At 38.8% G+C, this 19,508-nt stretch overlaps 2 protein-coding genes across 2 annotated transcripts; both read right to left on the bottom strand.

Annotated features, from left to right (window-relative positions):
• Positions 1–1,895: 1,895 nt before the first annotated feature.
• Positions 1,896–12,091, bottom strand: kifbp (kinesin family binding protein). The gene is made up of 13 exons (XM_061041910.1): positions 11,602–12,091; positions 9,267–9,365; positions 8,674–8,753; positions 8,477–8,535; positions 8,119–8,243; positions 7,729–7,822; positions 7,426–7,538; positions 6,519–6,668; positions 5,244–5,318; positions 4,109–4,271; positions 3,757–3,931; positions 3,481–3,666; positions 1,896–2,811 (listed from the first exon to the last, which is right to left on the bottom strand). The coding sequence occupies exons 1-13, from the start codon at positions 12,055–12,057 to the stop codon at positions 2,673–2,675; spliced, it is 1,914 nt and encodes a 637-aa protein (XP_060897893.1). The 5' UTR covers positions 12,058–12,091; the 3' UTR covers positions 1,896–2,672.
• Positions 12,092–12,812: 721 nt separating this feature from the next.
• On the bottom strand, positions 12,813–18,537 carry mpc1 (mitochondrial pyruvate carrier 1). Its single transcript, XM_061041898.1, has 4 exons — positions 18,322–18,537; positions 15,712–15,808; positions 14,330–14,462; positions 12,813–13,769 (listed from the first exon to the last, which is right to left on the bottom strand). The coding sequence occupies exons 1-4, from the start codon at positions 18,394–18,396 to the stop codon at positions 13,745–13,747; spliced, it is 330 nt and encodes a 109-aa protein (XP_060897881.1). The 5' UTR covers positions 18,397–18,537; the 3' UTR covers positions 12,813–13,744.
• Between the last annotated feature and the right edge of the window lie 971 nt (positions 18,538–19,508).

The raw sequence follows: 19,508 nt of genomic DNA, 5'->3' as shown, positions 1-19,508 counted from the left end.
TAGGTCTGAGACATCTTTATCTTACACACATTGTTACACACACACGTCTCCACTAAACTCTCTGACAGGTAAGGTCTGATCTTCCTGATGTTGTACAGGGCAAATGGACATGACTGGGCAATCAAGGCTACTTGAACCTTAAAAGTTAGCTGGTCATCAATCATGACACCCAGGTTCCGGGCAGACTTTGTGGGCATGACTTTGGTTGTTCCAAGCTGGATATTGATCTGTGGTTGCATAGAGGGACTGGCTGGGATGACAAGGAGCTCAGTCTTTGGCAGCAGACAGGTCTAGCAGTAATAGAACTGAGGACTGACCCGCAGCTCTGGCAGCTCGTAGCGATTCTGTTACTGACAGTAGTGCAGTTTCAGTAGAGTGGTTAACTGCGGCTAATAACAGTGTGAATGCTGTATTACAGCATTCCCACTAACTAGACAATTTGCATTTAACTGCGGAAAATGCGTGGGAATGCTGACCGCTGAAATGTTTTGCAAAATACTGCTGAATGAAGAAGAATTAGCAGAAACAGCTGAAGGATAAGTAGATGAAGAAAAAGTAGATGAAGAAGTAGAAGAAGTAAAATGAGTAGTAGAAGAAGAAGTATTAGTAGTAGAAGAAGAAGAACAAGAAGTAGAAGAAGTAAAATAAGTATTAGTAGTAGAAGAAGAAGTATTAGTAGAAGAAGAAACAGTAGTAGAAGTGGTAGAACAAGTAGAAGATACTGCATAAAGACTGCTTAAATGCAGTCAGACAATGAGAAAAAGGGGAAAACGTCTCCCTATTGAGTGCTCATTTCAAGGGCTTAAATTAAGAGTTGGTGGCTAAATGATGATTTTGTGAGCAAGAGGACAAATGGCCGAACGCGTTGATGTGATTTTCATGTCTGGAATCCAATAAATGTGGGAACCACAGCGATCTAGGGCCCTAGGCAAAAATTCACAGGGGACCCGTCCAATGATCAATCATCACCATTATGTCAAATATGAAACGTTTTTTTTTCTTTTACAGATATTATATATTTATCATTATTTAACAATAATAGTAGTAGGTTTTAACAGCAAGAAGACATACAACGGCTGACAGCGCAACAAGTGCTGTTTTCAAGATATATTTCAATTCAGCTTACTTAATTCTGCATTTTTCAGGACATCGTTTTTCTCAATTCTCTATCAGATTCAGAGGACCTCATTGTTGGAACAATTTACCCAATCATATTAGAAACAGCACCAGCCTCAACTTATTTAAAAAACAAACCATTTATTTCCTGCTTGGCCAATTAACCAATGCGCCATCATAATCATTCTCTGCCATAAGAGATTATTTTCCTTTTTCCCCTCTTCTTTAATTTATCTCTTTCTTGTTTTGCTTTCTTTTACACCTTATTGAGTATGTGTTCTTGTTAGCTTTATTGTTTTTGCTTGGACTACATTAATAATATGTCTCTGTGTTACATGTTTCTCTTTAGGAGGGCCACACAAGCCCCTCTGGGTTTATTTGGCTCCTCCAGCACATTTCTTTCTAAATGTAGTTTGTTAATTAACTAATCATTATGTACTGTCTGTTTTTCCATTGACCTATTATGTTTTTGTTTTCTTTTGTGCAATAAAAAAAAATAATAATAATAATAAAAAAAAGTGTGAGTGCTGTCAGATGGCGCAACCTTAAGAGGGGTTTCCTACTGTCATTGGAAATTTTGCATATTTTTGAGCCACTGTGGTTTCATGAGTGTCAGACCTGGAGGGGCCACTACTGGCCTGGGGGCCCTAAGCGGTTGCCTGCCTTACCTGTTGACAAACAGCGCCCCTGTTACCAGGTGCATAAATCAAAGCTGGGATTGTGTCACAAAAAGGAGGTAGCATTCATGTTCATCATTGGATTACATTACAACTGAAGAGTTCACATATTTCAAATTTATTGCACAGCTTTTTATTGGAGGGAAGAAAAAACCCCACAGATGTGTTGTTTATTAGTGCGTATATTAGTCATTAATTTTTCATTACATACAGTATCTACAATACATGGACTGGGTCATGTAGTGATTCCTCAAAGACAAGAAGAAAACACACAGATTCAACAGGATGAAGCTAGCATCATGCAGATTATGACGTCTAATAAACCAGCGTCGATGTGTTCGAGTACACTCTGCTCAGCGGGAAGGGTGTTTCTGACAGTTCATACAGTTCTGATGGTTTGTATGGATCAACTCTACTGTCTGTACGTATGTCTGCATATTGATGTTTGTTATGTTTACACTAACCCTGCTTACAATAGGTCTTCAATATCTTTTCCCATCACAGACAAAAACGTGTTGAAGTAACAGACTTAAAGCACTTTATACAAAATAAAGTCACATTAAATAAAAACCAATATGATTAACAATAGAAAACAAGAATTCATTATCACTGGACTTTTCATTAAATGTGTATAAAGTTTGCTTTCTATACCAGCTTAATTAATTTATGTTACCACATAAAGGCGAGCAAATAGCTTCAGCATGTAATGCATTCAACTGCAACAAAAAAAACACCACAAAGAAGTTAGAGAGGCGCTGAATTTGTCATCCAGGTTCTCTTATTGTTGGGAGTGTCCAGTGACTGTAAGGCGGTAAATTGAGAATGACTGGCTAATGTGGTTACTGGGATTGTAAGTCAGTCAGTGAAGAGTGGGGTCCTTCAGTTGTTTAAAGCCATCCTTGCTTTGAGGCGGTTGATTTTTAAAGGGAGCAGGCCGACCATCTCTGAACTCAGCTCCAGCTCCGTATTCACAGTCGCAACTGCCTCAGGGTGGCCCTCACAATACTGCACCACGTATCTAGACGACAGGCGGAGGAAGTGACGGTCAACATAACAAAAACAATCAAATATGGCAGCTTAAAGCATAAATACTCCGTTTAAATTCCGTTTAATTGAAATGCCTTTAAAAAAACGTTCTAATTCACATGTTGCAGCTGTGTGATGTCAACCACCGACTGTACAAACAGATGGACAAAAGAACATCCCCTTTGAAGTGAAGCCTAAAGATTTAGAGCTCCCCCTACTGGCTGGCTGAAGTCATAAACCCCTCCTCCTCCAGAAGGAACATCAGGCAAATTTGAGTAAATTTTTCTGAGAACTCAAGTTTGAATAGTTATTTGAAAAAAAGGGTGGACATGAAGGGTGGACATGATTGACCTGCAGCCCAATTTGAAATCTAACAATATTCAGGGTTCAACCCAAATATCTAAGCACACTGATTGGATCAACACTTTATATTACACTAAGGTACTTTACAGGAAATACTGAATTCATAAACAGAAATAATTCATGTGAAAGTGGGCCAGCTGTTTTGTATTTATATGCCCTCTCCAGCAGTATCTTTAGTGCCCACTAGGGGGCTACAGTCCATCTTTTTGAGAATCACTAGTAGTAGAACATCTTTCAATGTGCAAACCCACTAAGTGTTTATATGAATAACCATAAAAGGACAGATATTTCATCTTACTTATAGTTTTCCAGAGATTTGTTGAGGTTTTCCAGCTGAACAGACGGCTCTGAGCTGATCAGTCGGCTGTAGAGTCGGGCCACTCTGAAACGGGCCACCAGAGCCGGTCTGAGCACCTCCTCCTCCAGGTGCTCCGGGTACTTCCCTTCAGGAGAGCACAGGGAGTCCAGAAACATCTGGAAGTATCTGAGAAGGAGAACAGAAGACTTGTTTCAATAAGACTTCATAAAGGTAGATGCACAGAGCCGAAAGGAGTCCACAAGTGCATACACTTACTTGGCAGATGCAGAGCAGAGATGGTTGAATTTCTTAATAGTGTGGTTATCAAGGGACTGTGTATCTGCTTGTCTGTTTGCCAACGTTAGTTTGAGGTCCATCATTTCATTGTAGATCTCGGCCAGCTCAAACATCAGCTGTCTGCGGATCATTAGGTAATATTTGGCGTTCAGTTCTGCGGAGAAACAGAGTGAGAGAAAGATAGATTCAATCGACTTTGTTTCCTTGAATGGTTGTCTGAGTTATTTTGTTTCAACTTTGTTTTCTCTTCTTTATTGAGTTATTAACAAAGAGACTTTCTAACAAAAACAAAACAAAGAATCTCAAGAAGAAATTTAGTGCTGCACATTACCGTTGCATATTGGCTCTAGCATGTCAACTCGTCTTTTGTGCATTTTGCAGCGTCGCTCAAGATCCTCTTCGAAGAAAGCTAGACCCCTAAACAGAGAACTGTGATCCTGCAGGATCTCTATGTGATCAGTCACATAGCCATCCATCAGGAAGTAGTCCTTAGCCTGCAAGAGTGTGTGAAAGGAAACGGTTCACCATGTTCAGAAATGGAAAGGTACAATGGTGGTTTCAATGCTCGTGGGAAGTTTTGAAAATGTAAAACTGTTACAAGAAAAGGCATGATTGACTTCTCATCCAATCATATAACAATTTGTCCTCGCTCAGAAAACCTAGTGCCGTGCAACCTACAAAATGTCAACAAATGTACAATATCATTTTCTTTCAGACAGTATCATTAAAGATGACACCTGCTTTTCATGGCCTGAACCAATAAGAAAACAGATTATAACACTTAGTATTTTACTTTAAAAAGAAGCTCATTACCCGTGGAGACGAAAGACTGAGATGGAGTCAGTTATGGATGATTATTAACAACTCCATAGCTCTGAGAACCCTTGTGAAGGATGTTTTGCAAACTGCAATCACGTCCTTTTCTGAGACTTAAACAAAAACCTTCACCGACAGTATTGTTATCTAGTGGCTTCCTTTCTTGCTGAGTTAAGCATGTCTTTTTTTCTTCGTGATGGTGTATTAGAAATAGAAGTTATCAGATGGTACAATTCAAACGAAGCTATGCCCAACACTAATATCGATTTTCACGACTATATATATTGTGCATAACGCAAAACTTCTATTAACAGCCTAGGTTTTTATTTACTTCAGTCTATGAAATTACCCTGCCTTTATTTGGGACAGGTGTCAAGAGATCTAGACTATAACATTTCACACCAGAAAGAATATTATATTCACACTAAACGCACAGGAGGCTCTAATTGAGACCTGCCTCTTTCGTCAAAATGTGCAGCAACGAGGCCGTAAGTTGGGATGGGAAGTTTTATGGTACCTATACATTTCTGTCATAAAAAATTCTTCTTCTCTTCTTTTGGAAAAGTTACATTTAGTCCACAGCAACTAAAGTGTCCATTCCCAGAGTGTCAATGTTTCAGTGTATAATGCATGTGTGAATGTGTGCATACCTGTGTGACATAATTCTGTCCGACCAGAAACACTGCTCTTGCTTCTGTGAAGTCTAGAGGGAACAGAGAGCTCACCTGTGAAACAGAAAGCAGACAGTTGGATCGTTTCAGAGCAGAATGTCTCTTTTGATACAGTGGTCTCGACGCTGTATTTATTATAGTTACACTCCTTTTTGTTTTCTGTCAAACAACATTACAATTAGGGCTGTCAAACAATTACATTTTTAATCGCAATCAATGGCGGAATTATGATAGTTAATCGCAAATAATCACATTTTGAATCTCGTGTTTGAAATTCAGTTATTATTTTACATTTAAAAACAAATATGCTTTGACTTTTTTTTGTCTTAACTTTACTTTCCTTGCTGTTTGAATTCAAAGCTGGCTCTTATTTTGAAATAAAGTAATGACCTTCTGGTTGATCGAAGGTTACAACATTAACGTAACCGCAGTAAAGGGGAACTTGTTACATATCAGTAACTACATTAATACAGCTCAAAGCAACGGTGTAAAAGGGAAACGTTTGATGTCATGAGGTGAATATTACTTTTGAATTGTCAACTGTGCTGTCTACAAGTTTTTCTTGAAGTGAAATGAGACATTCAAAGACGCAGTGGTGTCATTCTTTTCCCTCTCTGACTACAGGGAGACACTGCAGAGGCCTATCTACAGTGTGCCTAAAGGGACAAAAATAGCATGTGATTTTAAAAATATATGCATCAATTTCAGACCTTAATTGATAGTGATTAACTAGTTAATGCTGACAGCCCTGCTTTTCATATATAGTGAGATACTTTCACATCCAAACACTGCTGAACTTAAAGCTACTGTGAGGAACTTTCTGTTTGTGTCAACCTGGGTGCCACCTGTGGACAAAGTGGTACATCTAATCTCTTTGCTGATCGTGCCCCGTACATATATAAGTAGTGGTTTTTAACAGAAAATTCTCTTCCTGCTTTGTGGAAGTGGAAAATGTTTAAAAAAAAAAAAAAAAAAAAAAAAAAAAAAGGTGTTTTCTGCAGCGTGTTGTTAATCACTTTGTCCAACCCCTGCCCTTCAGTCGTGATTGCAGGCACTAATAATGACAACATAGAGATAGTCAGTATTCTTCCTGATGCTGTAGGTGCTTTTGTAGCTTGTATTTCAGTCTGTTTGAAAAACAGGTAAAAACTCCTCAAAAGCTACTGTATTATCAACAAAACGACCTCCTGCTGCTTCTGACGCAGACAGACCTTGCAGCTCTAGGAGTTATAGTATCAGACTCATTATAGAAACCTTCTCTTCCAGGCTAGCGATGGAATCAAAGGTGTCTTCAGAGCCAAACAGCAGAGCACTCTTCCTCTCCTTCTCCTCCTCTTCCTCCTCTCCTCTTCTAGCTCTCTTCAACTCTTCTTGACGATCAGTGTCCAGCTCCCCGATGTTGTCCTGCTCAAACACACGTAAAAGCACATTTAAAGACACATTCATCAGATGAGCAAAGTTTTTTTTTTTTACTTTGAGTAACAAACTTATTTCTACTTTATAAAGAATCATCCATCAACATCATTTTGCTCAGTCTGTAGGGACTGAGCTACAGACTGAGGGTCGCCGGTTCAAGTCCTGCTGCGGACCATAATATGGAAGTTGGTCTGGTAGCTGGAGGGGTGCCAGGGCGCTGCCGAGGCGCCCTTGAGCAGCTTGTAGCAGCCCCACAGATGGTGACATCTCTCCACTAATACATGTCCACAGGTCCTGTTTGTGCATGTGATTCTGACCTATGTGTGTGAGAAGCATGTATCTAAAATAACAGAGTGTATAAAGTATATTAAAAAAACAATCAAAAAGTGTTTTATGTTTATAGGGAATATTACAAAAACTAAGTAACTTAAGATCATCAGATGAAAAATGAGAAGATCTTTTAAAAAGAAGCCCTGGGTGAGTTTTCTTTTTTGTCACGGTTATTTACATTACAGCTTCTCATGAGTCTTGTGATATGAAATCATGGTTACAAAAATATGCTGTTCCCGGCTGGAGTGAGGGGACTTCTTCTCAAAGCCTGCAGCTGCATTTTACATGCTGCACCTTAACAAAAGGGGATTTTGTATTCATCTGGGAGTGTGACTGCAAACTGAGTTCCCCCTGTGCCAATGCCTTGGGGGGGGGGGGGGGGGGGGTGTGTGGCTGAGAAAGGACCATGGAGTACCTCAAGCAGCTTCTTCGCATCATGCAGGAGGTTGAGACAGTATTTGATCCAACATCTCGCAATCTCCGCCCTCTTCTGTCTGAGCGTTTCCCTGCGGTCCCTCTCTGTCTCACCTGCAGCAGGAAGAGGGAGAGAAACAGCAATTCTTTAGAGAAGGGCTACACAACGCTTTGCTTTACACAGATCTTTTCTCTTCTGTCTGACTCACTGTGGTCGTTTTGGTGTCATAAAACAAAAGGAAATACGCAATCTAACAGGCTTATTTTAATACATATTTAACTGAAGATTAAAACAAATACTCACTCTCCTCTGCTGCGGCCTCAGAAGGAGCCTCTCCTGCCAAACCTGATATGACCGTAGCTGCGGAGAGGCAATGTCTGCCCTCCATGTAGCGGCCCTAAAAATCAACACAGGCACACATATTCACACACCAAGCTCCTTACTCTGAACAAACTGGAAACAAACTCTGACATAAACACAGAGAAAGATTTAAATATTTGTTTGGGATATCGTCACAATTTTTTGGCTCCATGTCAAATTGAAAAACCAGGAAGCCTTAAAGGATCTGAGAACTGGGTCTAAACCAACACTACTTTATCCTTCCAAAGACTAACTCAGTTTGAAGACATGGTACATTGATTTAGATAAGAGGATTTAAACACTAGCTTCAGTTTTAAACAATAAAAGCTCTACCTTATTGATGTAATACTGTGATAGGGTGGCAGCGTTCAGAGCCCACTCCATTGGACTGAACTGATTTAACTGCAGCTGTCTCTGCAGGGTGCTGTGGCAGTATGTGGCAGCTCGCTCAGTTTGACCTGAAAGACAAATTCACTCCAGTTATCGACACATTCAGCTATACACTACCATAACTGTGTGAAGCTTTATGAATGTGTGCAGGAGTGTTTTAGTAGTAGGCTTTAGTGCCTCAGAATTGATCGACATGATGCAACCTTTAAGGAGATAAAAGTGGACCTTACTGTACAAGAGAGATTTCTAATATCACAGTTTTTAATCAAGTTTTTAAGTTTATAATGTAAATCTGACTCACCTAGGTTTTTATAGACTTGAGCGAGGTAGTACTTGGTGTGAGTGTAGGCCAACTCAAATCTGAGAAAGGAACGTTTTTGAAAGATTGAAATGGAAAAAACAAGTTAATGTGAAAGCCAGAGCACAGAAGAGAAAGACCAAACATCAGGAAACACCATTTATACTGAGGACAATTCTCCATGTGTACTAACACGTTACCTCTTGGTCCTTTCCTGATGTGTCAGCAGCTTCTCCTCAGTGGTAAAGTACTCGGTCATGTCAGTGGGAGGAGTCCCATCCTGACACACAAGAAAGAAAAGAAAAACACAACAAACATGGCTGTTTATGAAGAGGATTTCACTTGTTCACTCGCAGCAGTGTTTGCTTTACAATCTTCTTATACTCCCTATTTCTATTGTATTTAAATTCTGGTGATAACATATTTAATATCAACAACTAAACTGCTTACTTAATTTCAATTTTTGCCAGCAGTGCAATGTATTCACTTTCTTACTTTGAAAGAATCTGCTCTTAATATAATACAAAAAATATTCAAAGTTCACAAAAACTTAGCATGAAGACACATTTTTACTTAGAATACAACAATGCCATTAACTACATGATGATACGTCACAGGAGAAGAGCCAGAGGCAAGACAGTAAAGAGAGCTGGATAATATGTCAGGTAGAAACCTGAACAAAAACATTGTCTGTGTTCCTGCTCCTGACTCTGCGGTGCAGCTTTCTTTCCTCTCTGTGATCAGTCAGCCAACACTTCATGTAAAAAAAACCCACACAAGAAAACAACCTCACCTCCTTCATATAACGCTGGTAGACAGATTCGGCTGTTTCAAGGAATCCTTGAGCCATCTCCGTCTCATCCCGGCCGGCCCAAAGGATGCCCAACTGATTCTGATAACATACACAACAGTTCCATGAGCAAGAGATCAAATCATCGTTTCATCTGCCTTTACAAAGACTTCAACCACCTAATGGATCTGATGGACTCTTGTCTACAATTATGACAAATTAACAATCACTCTTATCTCGTATTTATGCTCTTATCTTAACTCCTCTTGTGTTTTAACTTGGTAATTTCTTATCTTACTTAGTCTATTTATGTTTTATATTTATATTTACTTTTTATTTTTATTAATATTATAGTTTGTTTTTTTTGTTGGTTTTTTTTATCCTTTAATCACTTGTTTCTATTTCTTTTCCTGCTCTTACCTTCTTATTGCTGTTATCTTTTGATTTGCTTTTAGCTCTTTTAGTTTCTTACATCTTTTTAAATCTTTGCTCCTCTTGGTCTCAGCTCGTGTTGTTGGGTTCTTGTGTTGTCTGGGTTCTTATGATGGTTCTTGTGTTGCCTGGGTTCTTATGATGGTTCTTGTGTTGTCTGGGTTCTTATAATGGTTCTTGTGTTGTCTGGGTTCTTATGATGGTTCTTGTGTTGCCTGGGTTCTTATGATGGTTCTTGTGTTTCCTGGGTTCTTATGATGGTTCTTGTGTTGTCTGGGTTCTTATGATGGTTCTTGTGTTGCCTGGGTTCTTATGATGGTTCTTGTGTTTCCTGGGTTCTTATGATGGTTCTTGTGTTGCCTGGGTTCTTATGATGGTTCTTGTGTTGCCTGGGTTCTTATGATGGTTCTTGTGTTGCCTGGGTTCTTATGATGGTTCTTGTGTTGCCTGGGTTCTTATGATGGTTCTTGTGTTTCCTGGGTTCTTATGATGGTTCTTGTGTTGCCTGGGTTCTTATGATGGTTCTTGTGTTGCCTGGGTTCTTATGATGGTTCTTGTGTTGCCTGGGTTCTTATGATGGTTCTTGTGTTGCCTGGGTTCTTATGATGGTTCTTGTGTTGCCTGGGTTCTTATGATGGTTCTTGTGTTGTCTGGGTTCTTATAATGGTTCTTGTGTTGTCTGGGTTCTTATGATGGTTCTTGTGTTGCCTGGGTTCTTATGATGGTTCTTGTGTTTCCTGGGTTCTTATGATGGTTCTTGTGTTGTCTGGGTTCTTATGATGGTTCTTGTGTTGCCTGGGTTCTTATGATGGTTCTTGTGTTTCCTGGGTTCTTATGATGGTTCTTGTGTTGCCTGGGTTCTTATGATGGTTCTTGTGTTGCCTGGGTTCTTATGATGGTTCTTGTGTTGCCTGGGTTCTTATGATGGTTCTTGTGTTTCCTGGGTTCTTATGATGGTTCTTGTGTTGCCTGGGTTCTTATGATGGTTCTTGTGTTGCCTGGGTTCTTATGATGGTTCTTGTGTTGCCTGGGTTCTTATGATGGTTCTTGTGTTTCCTGGGTTCTTATGATGGTTCTTGTGTTTCCTGGGTTCTTATGATGGTTCTTGTGTTGCCTGGGTTCTTATGATGGTTCTTGTGTTTCCTGGGTTCTTATGATGGTTCTTGTGTTTCCTGGGTTCTTATGATGGTTCTTGTGTTGCCTGGGTTCTTATGATGGTTCTTGTGTTGCCTGGGTTCTTATGATGGTTCTTGTGTTGCCTGGGTTCTTATGATGGTTCTTGTGTTGTCTGGGTTCTTATGATGGTTCTTGTGTTGTCTGGGTTCTTATGATGGTTCTTGTGATGGTCTGGTTATATATGTCTGTTGGGTATCGTGCACTTTGGGTTCTTTTCTGTTGAATTGTATTTAATTATTTTTAGTATTTTGTCATTTTTTGAACATTTGTTATGTTCTTGCTGTTGTTTCTGTTCTTCTGTGTTTGCTTTAGTTTGTTCTTGTTTTTGCTGTTTGTCGAAGCACTTTGTAAACCTGTGTTTTTAAAAGGTGCTATTTAAATAAAGTTATTATTATTATTATAATTGTTTCAAATGAAAGAGCAGAACAACCTGCTGTCCCAAAGGCCTGTAATGCTGCTTTCTTGACCATTCTTAAGGATTATGCATTTCCCGACATTATAAACGATATTATTGTCCACACATTGCAATTTACTAATTAACATTTGCATGACTTAAATGACTCTGTTTCTATCTAAAACATATAATTTGTTATTATGACCACAGGAGTAACACATCTCTCATCAGTGAGGTTAATGTTTGTGTATTGATATATTATTTTTCATAAGCACATTTTCTGAGTCTATGATAAATGTTCTACTTATTTATTAGTATTATTCAGAGACTGTTTACCCTGACGTGGATGAACAGGGACACATTGTCGGAGGACACTCTGCATCTCTCCAGCAGTTTCATGCAGTTCATCAGATGCTCCTGTCCGGCTGGCAGCTCCTCTGTGTCGATATGGTTGACGCCCAGATAATACTCTACAGCCCCGAGTTTTGCGGCCCGCAGCCCCCCCGGTGAGTGTCGGCTGAAGGCCTGGTCCAGCCCGTCCTCCCCCTGCCCGCTCTCCGGAGGCTCCTCCACCGGCCTCTCGCTGCTCTCTCCGCCGCTCTCCTCTTCTCCCTCACCGGCCTCGAAACTCTTCAGCGAGCAGTAAATCTCTCTGAGGAGCTCCCTGGCTTTGTACTTTGAGCGGAATGGGTCATTTTCTGGGTCGTTTCGTGACTCCACATCAGTGAGGTTTTGGGCGTTGGTGAATTTGTCGCAGATTGCTCTCCACTCACTGCTGTTGACGGACGCCATGTTGGTCTTCTTCTTCTTCTTCTTCGTTGTTCCACTTCAGCTGATGAGTAACGAGCCGCATGCAACACACTCCCCCTACTGGTGCAACTCCGGAAGTGTAAAATAGTCTCAACAAAGTTGAAAGGATATTTTACTAATTTTCAACAAGTTAGGTAGAACTGGGAAGCTGACTTGGTTGGACGAGTTAAGTGTGCGCAGTTTCATTTCAATCAATCATTTTTTTTCCTTAAAAGGGTAGCACTATTTAAATCTGCTTTGCTTAATTCTTTAAGTACTGATGGAGAAGATATATATCTGAAGTCATAATTTAAAGTACTAACAAAATGCCAAAAAGTCGATTTAAACATTAGTCCTGCCTCTGACAAGGAAAGTAGCCAATCATAGTTCAGGATTCTGGGAGTGGCCACTGGGTTGGCCAATAAGAGTTGTAGGCTGGCCCTTGCCACCCTTGCCCATCTTGCGCTGTAATTTAAATATAACAGCTTTAAAGCTGGGTTTTAAGATTGACATATATCTAGCATACAACATGTGAATAAACCCCATTTCATTTACATTTAATTGGAGTTGTAATTTCTGACTGAAGCTGTGGTAAGAGTTTATTTAAAAGGGACTTAAGTTAAGTGTTGAGCGGTAATACATTGCGTTGACAAAGCCATGATGAAATATGTCACATACTGTACATGTTACTGAAGCCTACCAATACGACAGCAAAGCTTAACAATCTGCTTCTGCAAATAATCACTCACCGGCTGTAATCGTGTTCAGGTTGGTTATCACCAGTTTATTTCAACAAAACCATACAATCAAATTGTTAATCAGGGAAGAATAATGTGAATGATACAAGTCAATAAATTAATGTGAATGACACATGACAAAAACACACAGTACATGTTTGGTCAGCACTGACAGAAGCAGTTTGTCTTGCTCAGATGTGGAGGATAAGAATACAGTCACGTTGTAATTACACAGCTTTACAGTGTGCACAGCTTCTCTGCATGAAGAGACAAACATTTCTGAATAATGTTTTGAAATCATGAGCCATTGTTCTGTACTAAAACCCTCCTCATACACACTCAGTTTACATTGCACCACATAATATGCTTAGTTATCTGTGAGACAAAAGTCTAGGAAGTCCATTGCCGGGTGATAATGTGCTTTGATATGGATTTGTTTGCACAAACTGACCCGAGGCTAAGTTCAGTGTGAATTTTTAAACATTATTTAATTCACTTGCAGGTGAGGACGTGTTAAATTATTACCTGAAATGTGATGGTTTATGAATGTTTGAAACCTGTTTTTACAAAGTGTGAAACAACCAGTGGATCCAGTGTGGGAGGCGTCTAGCTGTCAGGCTGCTTTGCTGAGTGAACATTCACCACCAACATCACATTTTTGTCATTTTGAATATTGCAAAAATCTTAAAATTCACCACGATAGTTGACCTTTATTGTTGTGTGAGGAAGCATCTGTGCATGTTCTTGTCTGTTTGGTAAAAAGTGACTTGATCTCTTCGATGATGGGCGATTGATCATGGTAACAACAGGTTAAAAACAATGTAAGTGCCAAAGTTTCATTGTTAACTGAGATGTATTAGATGCATGAGTTTTGATGTCCGGGGTTCAGGTGGCCTTTGAAGTAGCATGGTGCCGAGTTGCAGTGAATTTGCTGCATCTGCTTTTCCCTGCCATTAGGATTTGGTCTTCTGCTCCATGCTGAGAAAAAAAAAAAGAAAAGGTCAGAATGTACACAATGTTATTTTACTTTATTTCACTGACTTCTTTTTAAAAACACAGTTTAGCCAAACCATGATTATCCAAAATCTAACTATCATTTCAAGCACTGAGGGTATGAGTCACTTTGACGACATCATCTTCAGTAAGTCTTTTTAAAAATGCTCAACTGTTTGAACAGAGGCAAAAATAAGAGGCAGGTAAAAGTAACTGGAAAGACACAGACATTGTTTTAACTGACATGAAATAAATAAACCTGTTAAGAGCACATAAGCTTTAAGATAAAGAAAATTAAACACCAAGGCTTTCTCCTAATCACGTATATTATTACGCCTAACAGAGAATCTTAGAGGAAATTGTGACCAACATTATTATTTTTCTTTTGACATGGAAATTGAAAACTGGAGATCATGACAAGACCTCACCACGATTTGGGACATTTTTACAGAACTCTTCAGAAGATTTGGTCCACTTGTGTAATCGTGATATGTAATCAGTCCACAGAGGCAGCAGTAGAAATCACAGAAACAAGTGTTGCTTACTTGAATTTGATGAGGCGACTCGCCTGAACCAGCTGTGCTGATTCGTTGGTCAAATGGCAAGCAAACAGAAGCCAGTTGCGTGGCTGCACCTTGTAGGCGAACCTCATGAAGAGAAGTGAATAGCAGCACAGAGCTGAGAGGAGGGAGAACACACACACAGGTCAGAGTTTATAAAGATAAGAGTTTAAACATGTCAACATTATACCACCTCTCCAGAGCTGCACCCAGTTAACACTACAGAACAGGTCACATGGTCAGAAGAGGGCCTTATAGGCACACGGCTAGGTGCAGGGCAATTCATAAACTGCAGCAAGAAAAAGAAAAGAAGCCCGCAAACTTACTCAGTGCTACAAAAAAGTTTATTGAACCACAACGTTTCAACAGAGGACTTCTTCAGGTAATAGGTCGACAGCTATCACCAGAAGAAGACCTTGGGCCGGCATATCTTCTATCTTTTTTCTTGCTGCAACCAAAATCTTCTGCCATGTTTTCTGACCTTTAAGACAGTTCTGAGGTCAAAGTGGAAGCTCTCTTGAAGTACCTCAAATAAACTATCGAGAATTTAAACTTTATTTAAGCAATAACACACGAGAGGGACTGATGTTGTAAAGAATTTGGGTCGTAGCCCAGTACAACATCTGGACCTCGAGTGTGATGATATTACTTTTATAGAAGTTACACAAGCAGAAAATAGTAGTAAAAAGTAAAAATCCGCAACAGAACTCCAACACCAACTCAACCAGCTCCTCAATTCAACTCAAACTAGAATGTTGCCAAGCGACTCAAACATTCTATTCTGCAACTATGCTGCAACCTCTGCTCTTGAGAAATGAAGCCAATGCTGAAGTACAAAATCCTGCAGTTTGTAGAGTGTCCGCTTGAGGCTGGCTCCAGGAACACCGGAAGTCACATACACACCCCATTTAAAAAAAGCCAGCTTTTACAGCATAAATAAACATGTTTACAGCCTGGTACAAAAAATGAAACTGGTCTGATTAGTTATTGTCATCACTGTGGGGGGGCTGATTTTTTGTTTTGAAACAGCTCTGTTTTGATTTTGAAAACGATATGTGTTATCTACTAGGCACGTAGCTGACATGATTGACATTGACATTGCTGTGGTTTTCTGTTTCATTTCAATATTTTCATTGGTCTCTACCACTTTTTCCTGTATTATAGAGCCGCCTCTATTGTTTTTGTGCTTACATGTCATTATGTCGATATCTCCTGATGCCTATAGTCAGTCACTTATTATGGCAATCCTCCTGTGACTGCAGGTTTTTTTTCTGCTGGAGACGTATACCAATGTAAAATAATTTGGGCTTTGGATGTGGGCTTTGTGAGCATCTGGATTTATCGGTACACATGTCAGTGTGTCTTACCGAAGGTCATCCTGCCACTGATGATCTCAGGGCTCTTCTTCATGTCTGCGATGGCGGCTATAGGAAGACCCCAGTTTGCTACAGGACCCCAGAAATGCTGCACACAGACAGAGATACAAAATGTAGTGTGGACCTTAGACTGGGACATTCATTTCCAACTGGTTGTACTGAAAAAAGAGCTATACTACAGCTGCCTTGGTAATAATATTCTACATTTACAAAAAATATGAGATAGAAATATGACAGAAAACTTTATAAAAAGGGACACATGATAGGAGAATAATATGACGGGACAGTGAGGTATCGGGATAAACCAGCAGGCAAGGATACATGTGGCGAGACACAGATAGAAATAGATATAAAGAGAGACTATTTGACAAGGAGAGAAGAGGAGAACTTACTGTGCTGATTTGGATTTTTGTCAGGGCCACATAGAAGAGAAAAGAACAAAATACAGGTAAATAACACGGATAAGACCGAGGTTACACAAGAGCTTCTGCCACCTGAAACACATCGATCCAGGCAGCATCATCGCTCATTATGAAAGAACAAGTACATGAAATAAACGTATATAACGTCTAGCAGGTTTAAAATCATCTGCTTTCTCTAGGACTGTTTCCACAAAATTAGAGTATGATGAAAAACAGTCAGCCGTCTAGTACCTGGATGACATCTGCACTTACAGTCAACTATTTACTACCTAAGGGCCCATAAGTAACGCTGATTAACTTGTTGATTTCTTTTTTCCATACAATGAAGAAAAGCCTTATGCCATTATTTTGTGGTGTGATGTCAGAGGGCCAGAAAGCCAGAGGCACATGGAAACATGATTTTATTGGATTTTATTAACATTTTTAAGGGTTTTATTGGGTATAAGTTTGATTTTTTAAATTGCTTTTATTTCTTGTCTATTATTACTTTTCCATCATCCATCTTTATTTCATCACATCTAATTGGTGTGCATAACTCTCTAAACCCTTTTTAACCTTTTGTCCGTCACTCTTCTGCTCTTTTGTAAAGCGTGTTGAACTGACATTTAATTTGTCTGAGAGGTGCTTTATAAATAGAGTTTGATTGATGGTTACAAAGGAAAATAAAAGTTATGACAATGTTCACTCCAACCCCATCCAATATGTGTGTTTGACCTTGTACTGGATTACAGCCATTGCTTTGGAAAAAGGAACCCAGAGATAACCGTCATCATGTGTGAGGACTAAAAACAAAGGCGGCCTCTTGCGTCACAGCGTCAACATGAAAACCTTTACTCTAAATCAGAGGTGTGCTTCTCGTCTGACTACAAAGTACAGGTTCTTCATAGGATTGCTGCAGACAGAATAGGAAGTTATTGGTTAAGCAGAAAGTGACACTAAAATAATAAATGTGATTTATCCAAACATTTGACAGTATTTCTTCTCTTCTAACACACTTAGCAGCATTTACCGTAAACCATTGATAAATTGCGCCAACCCCACCAGTGCATAATTTCCAAATGAACAAACATCCTGATAAAAAACAAAAAGACCAAAACCAGTGAAAGTTTTTCTCTTCACTGGCCTTCACCTGTGACGACTGATCTGACACTGGTCACATCCTGAAAGCGCAAATGCAGTTTACCCTACGATCTCCAGTAAGAGCAAGTTACGACCCACTTTAAAGGCAAGCAGATTAATCAAAGGGTGTTAGGGTATGAGGGACAAAAAATGACTAAAGTATAAATAAATAAATAAATGTTGGGAGAAATGCATACAATAATGTATAAATAAATAAATGCATCAATAAATTAATATATAAATAAATATATTCATATATTTATTTCTGTATTTCTGTGTCCATGTTGTACAAGGAAAAGTAAATATGTAAATTAAGTGGGCCGTCCTAACATTACTGAAGTAGGACTGGTCAATTTTGAAAAACAGACAGAAGCAATCTAATTTATTATTATTATTATTATTATTATTATTATTATTACATATATACTTTTCCTCTTACAACCTGGACACAAATAAATAGATGTGTAAATGTAAAAATATGGAAATAAATGAATAACTCAATTAATGTGGAAATGTATGCATTGATACATATATAACTGTAGAAATACGCTAATAAATGAATAAATACATGTAAAAAATATATAAATAGCCCTTTTCATTAACAAAGTGTATTTATTATTTATTCATTGATGTATTGTTTTCAGCATTTATATATTTATTTATATATTTATTGATGCATTTATTTATACATTATTGTATGCATTTCTCCCAACATTCATTTATTTATTTATACTTTAGTCATTTTGTGTCCCTCATACTAGGGAGAAATGTTTCACATAACATTCCCTCATAGCTTCATCAGAATATAATAATATAATATAATAATCTACCCGGATGCACAAGTTAATTTAAACAAAGCACAATCGTCCTTGAAATCTAACAAGAAAACATAAGTGACAACAATGAAATATACAATAAGACTGTCTGAAAATGTTCTTAGAAGTTCATTGAAATGTTGGTTACACAGATAAGTGAGTCAGTGGGCTGTCATTAACACTATCACTCTGCAGCTAGCTCCTTTAGCACGCATGCTAATAGAAAATAAAGCAGTTTATTAAACGTACCTCGTCAAATAATCCCTGAACTCTTTGCTCTTGAGGTGGTCAATAGCTTTCCGTGCGATTACCCCTGCCATGGTTTGAAGCTAGTCTTGTGTCTGTACTGAAGAACAAGAAGAAGAGTACTCTGTCTGTGTTGAAGGGCGAGTGGGAGCTTGGTTCAGAGGACGACTGGACACATTTCCGACCATAACATTGGCGCTTTACGACACTGTCGTAAATACAGAGCAGCGTCCTTCCACCTTCTTCTCTATCTTTTTCTGTTGTGATTGATGGCGGTCGGCATCTATAATAGTTGTATTACCGCCACCTACTGTGTTGTAATAGTTTTACACGAACAAATATTATAGTCCATCCCAGGGGTGGGCAACTTGCGGCCCCCACCAACCCTCAATGTGGCCCTCAGGTCCATTTTTACATATCAATTAATTGGAAACATGTAAAAAAAAAAAATTATGAAATCTGCCATGAAATCATGAAAACCAGAAATATTTCTTTCTAATATTTGATCACTGGTTTATGTTGAGTTAAGACATAATTGATTTGAATCGTTTTTGTATTCTACAATTTGGCCCTACGGCAGTGAGAATTAAATGAATGTGGCCCTTGCTGTGACCAAAGTTGCCCGTCCCTGGTCCATCCAAAGTAATCTTAATTAAATTACATTGTCTATTGTCATACTAAGGCAAGGTTGTCTGTTTGTTAAAAAAAATAGATAGGCCTACATAGCTGACATAAAGCGTGTAATAAAGTATAAATTAATTATAGAAATATCAAATTGCAAAATGAAAATAGCTGTCTCTATATTAACAAAAAAAAATACATACAATTCATTGAATGTCAGGGTGCTCACCAAACACAGTTTTGAAGTTTTCTAAAAACTTTATAGCCTACTTTTCAAACCATTTGAATCCTTTCAGACTTCCTTTGTATGCCCACACAACACAATTAATCACCATTGTGATGATGTACATGCAGATGTTTCGATCATTCTTTTCCTGCTCCTCTTTATTCTTGCACTGTCACCACTTCCTCAGTTTCCTTCATTTTATTTACAGCTTCATCATACGAGAGTCCCTTCTCGGCTCTGATTTAATCACCTTCCTAAACTCTTTTTTGGACACTGTAGAGCACCTACAAAGTGTTTTCTCTTGCAGTGTTTACATGTTGCTTCATCTTTATTTACATC

The sequence above is a fragment of the Labrus mixtus genome, chromosome 1 (genome assembly GCF_963584025.1).
Source record: "Labrus mixtus chromosome 1, fLabMix1.1, whole genome shotgun sequence".
In the NCBI taxonomy this organism is placed as follows: Eukaryota; Metazoa; Chordata; class Actinopteri; order Labriformes; family Labridae; genus Labrus; species Labrus mixtus.
This window is presented reverse-complemented; position numbering and strand designations above follow the sequence as displayed.

Excerpts from the sequence above, each read along its gene's own strand:
- kifbp (XM_061041910.1), bottom strand. The coding sequence starts at position 12,057 with ATGGCGTCCGTCAACAGCAGTGAGTGGAGAGCAATCTGCGACAAATTC. Across the intron at positions 8,536-8,673 it reads CATCAGGAAAGGACCAAGAG|ATTTGAGTTGGCCTACACTC; the intron begins GTAACGTGTTAG and ends TTCCTTTCTCAG. Across the intron at positions 2,812-3,480 it reads AAATCTCTGGAAAACTATAA|ATACGTGGTGCAGTATTGTG; the intron begins GTAAGATGAAAT and ends CCTGTCGTCTAG.
- mpc1 (XM_061041898.1), bottom strand. The coding sequence starts at position 18,396 with ATGGCAGGGGTAATCGCACGGAAAGCTATTGACCACCTCAAGAGCAAA. Across the intron at positions 15,809-18,321 it reads GGGATTATTTGACGAGGTAC|CATTTCTGGGGTCCTGTAGC; the intron begins GTTTAATAAACT and ends GTCTGTGTGCAG. Across the intron at positions 13,770-14,329 it reads AGTCGCCTCATCAAATTCAA|CATGGAGCAGAAGACCAAAT; the intron begins GTAAGCAACACT and ends TTTTTTTCTCAG.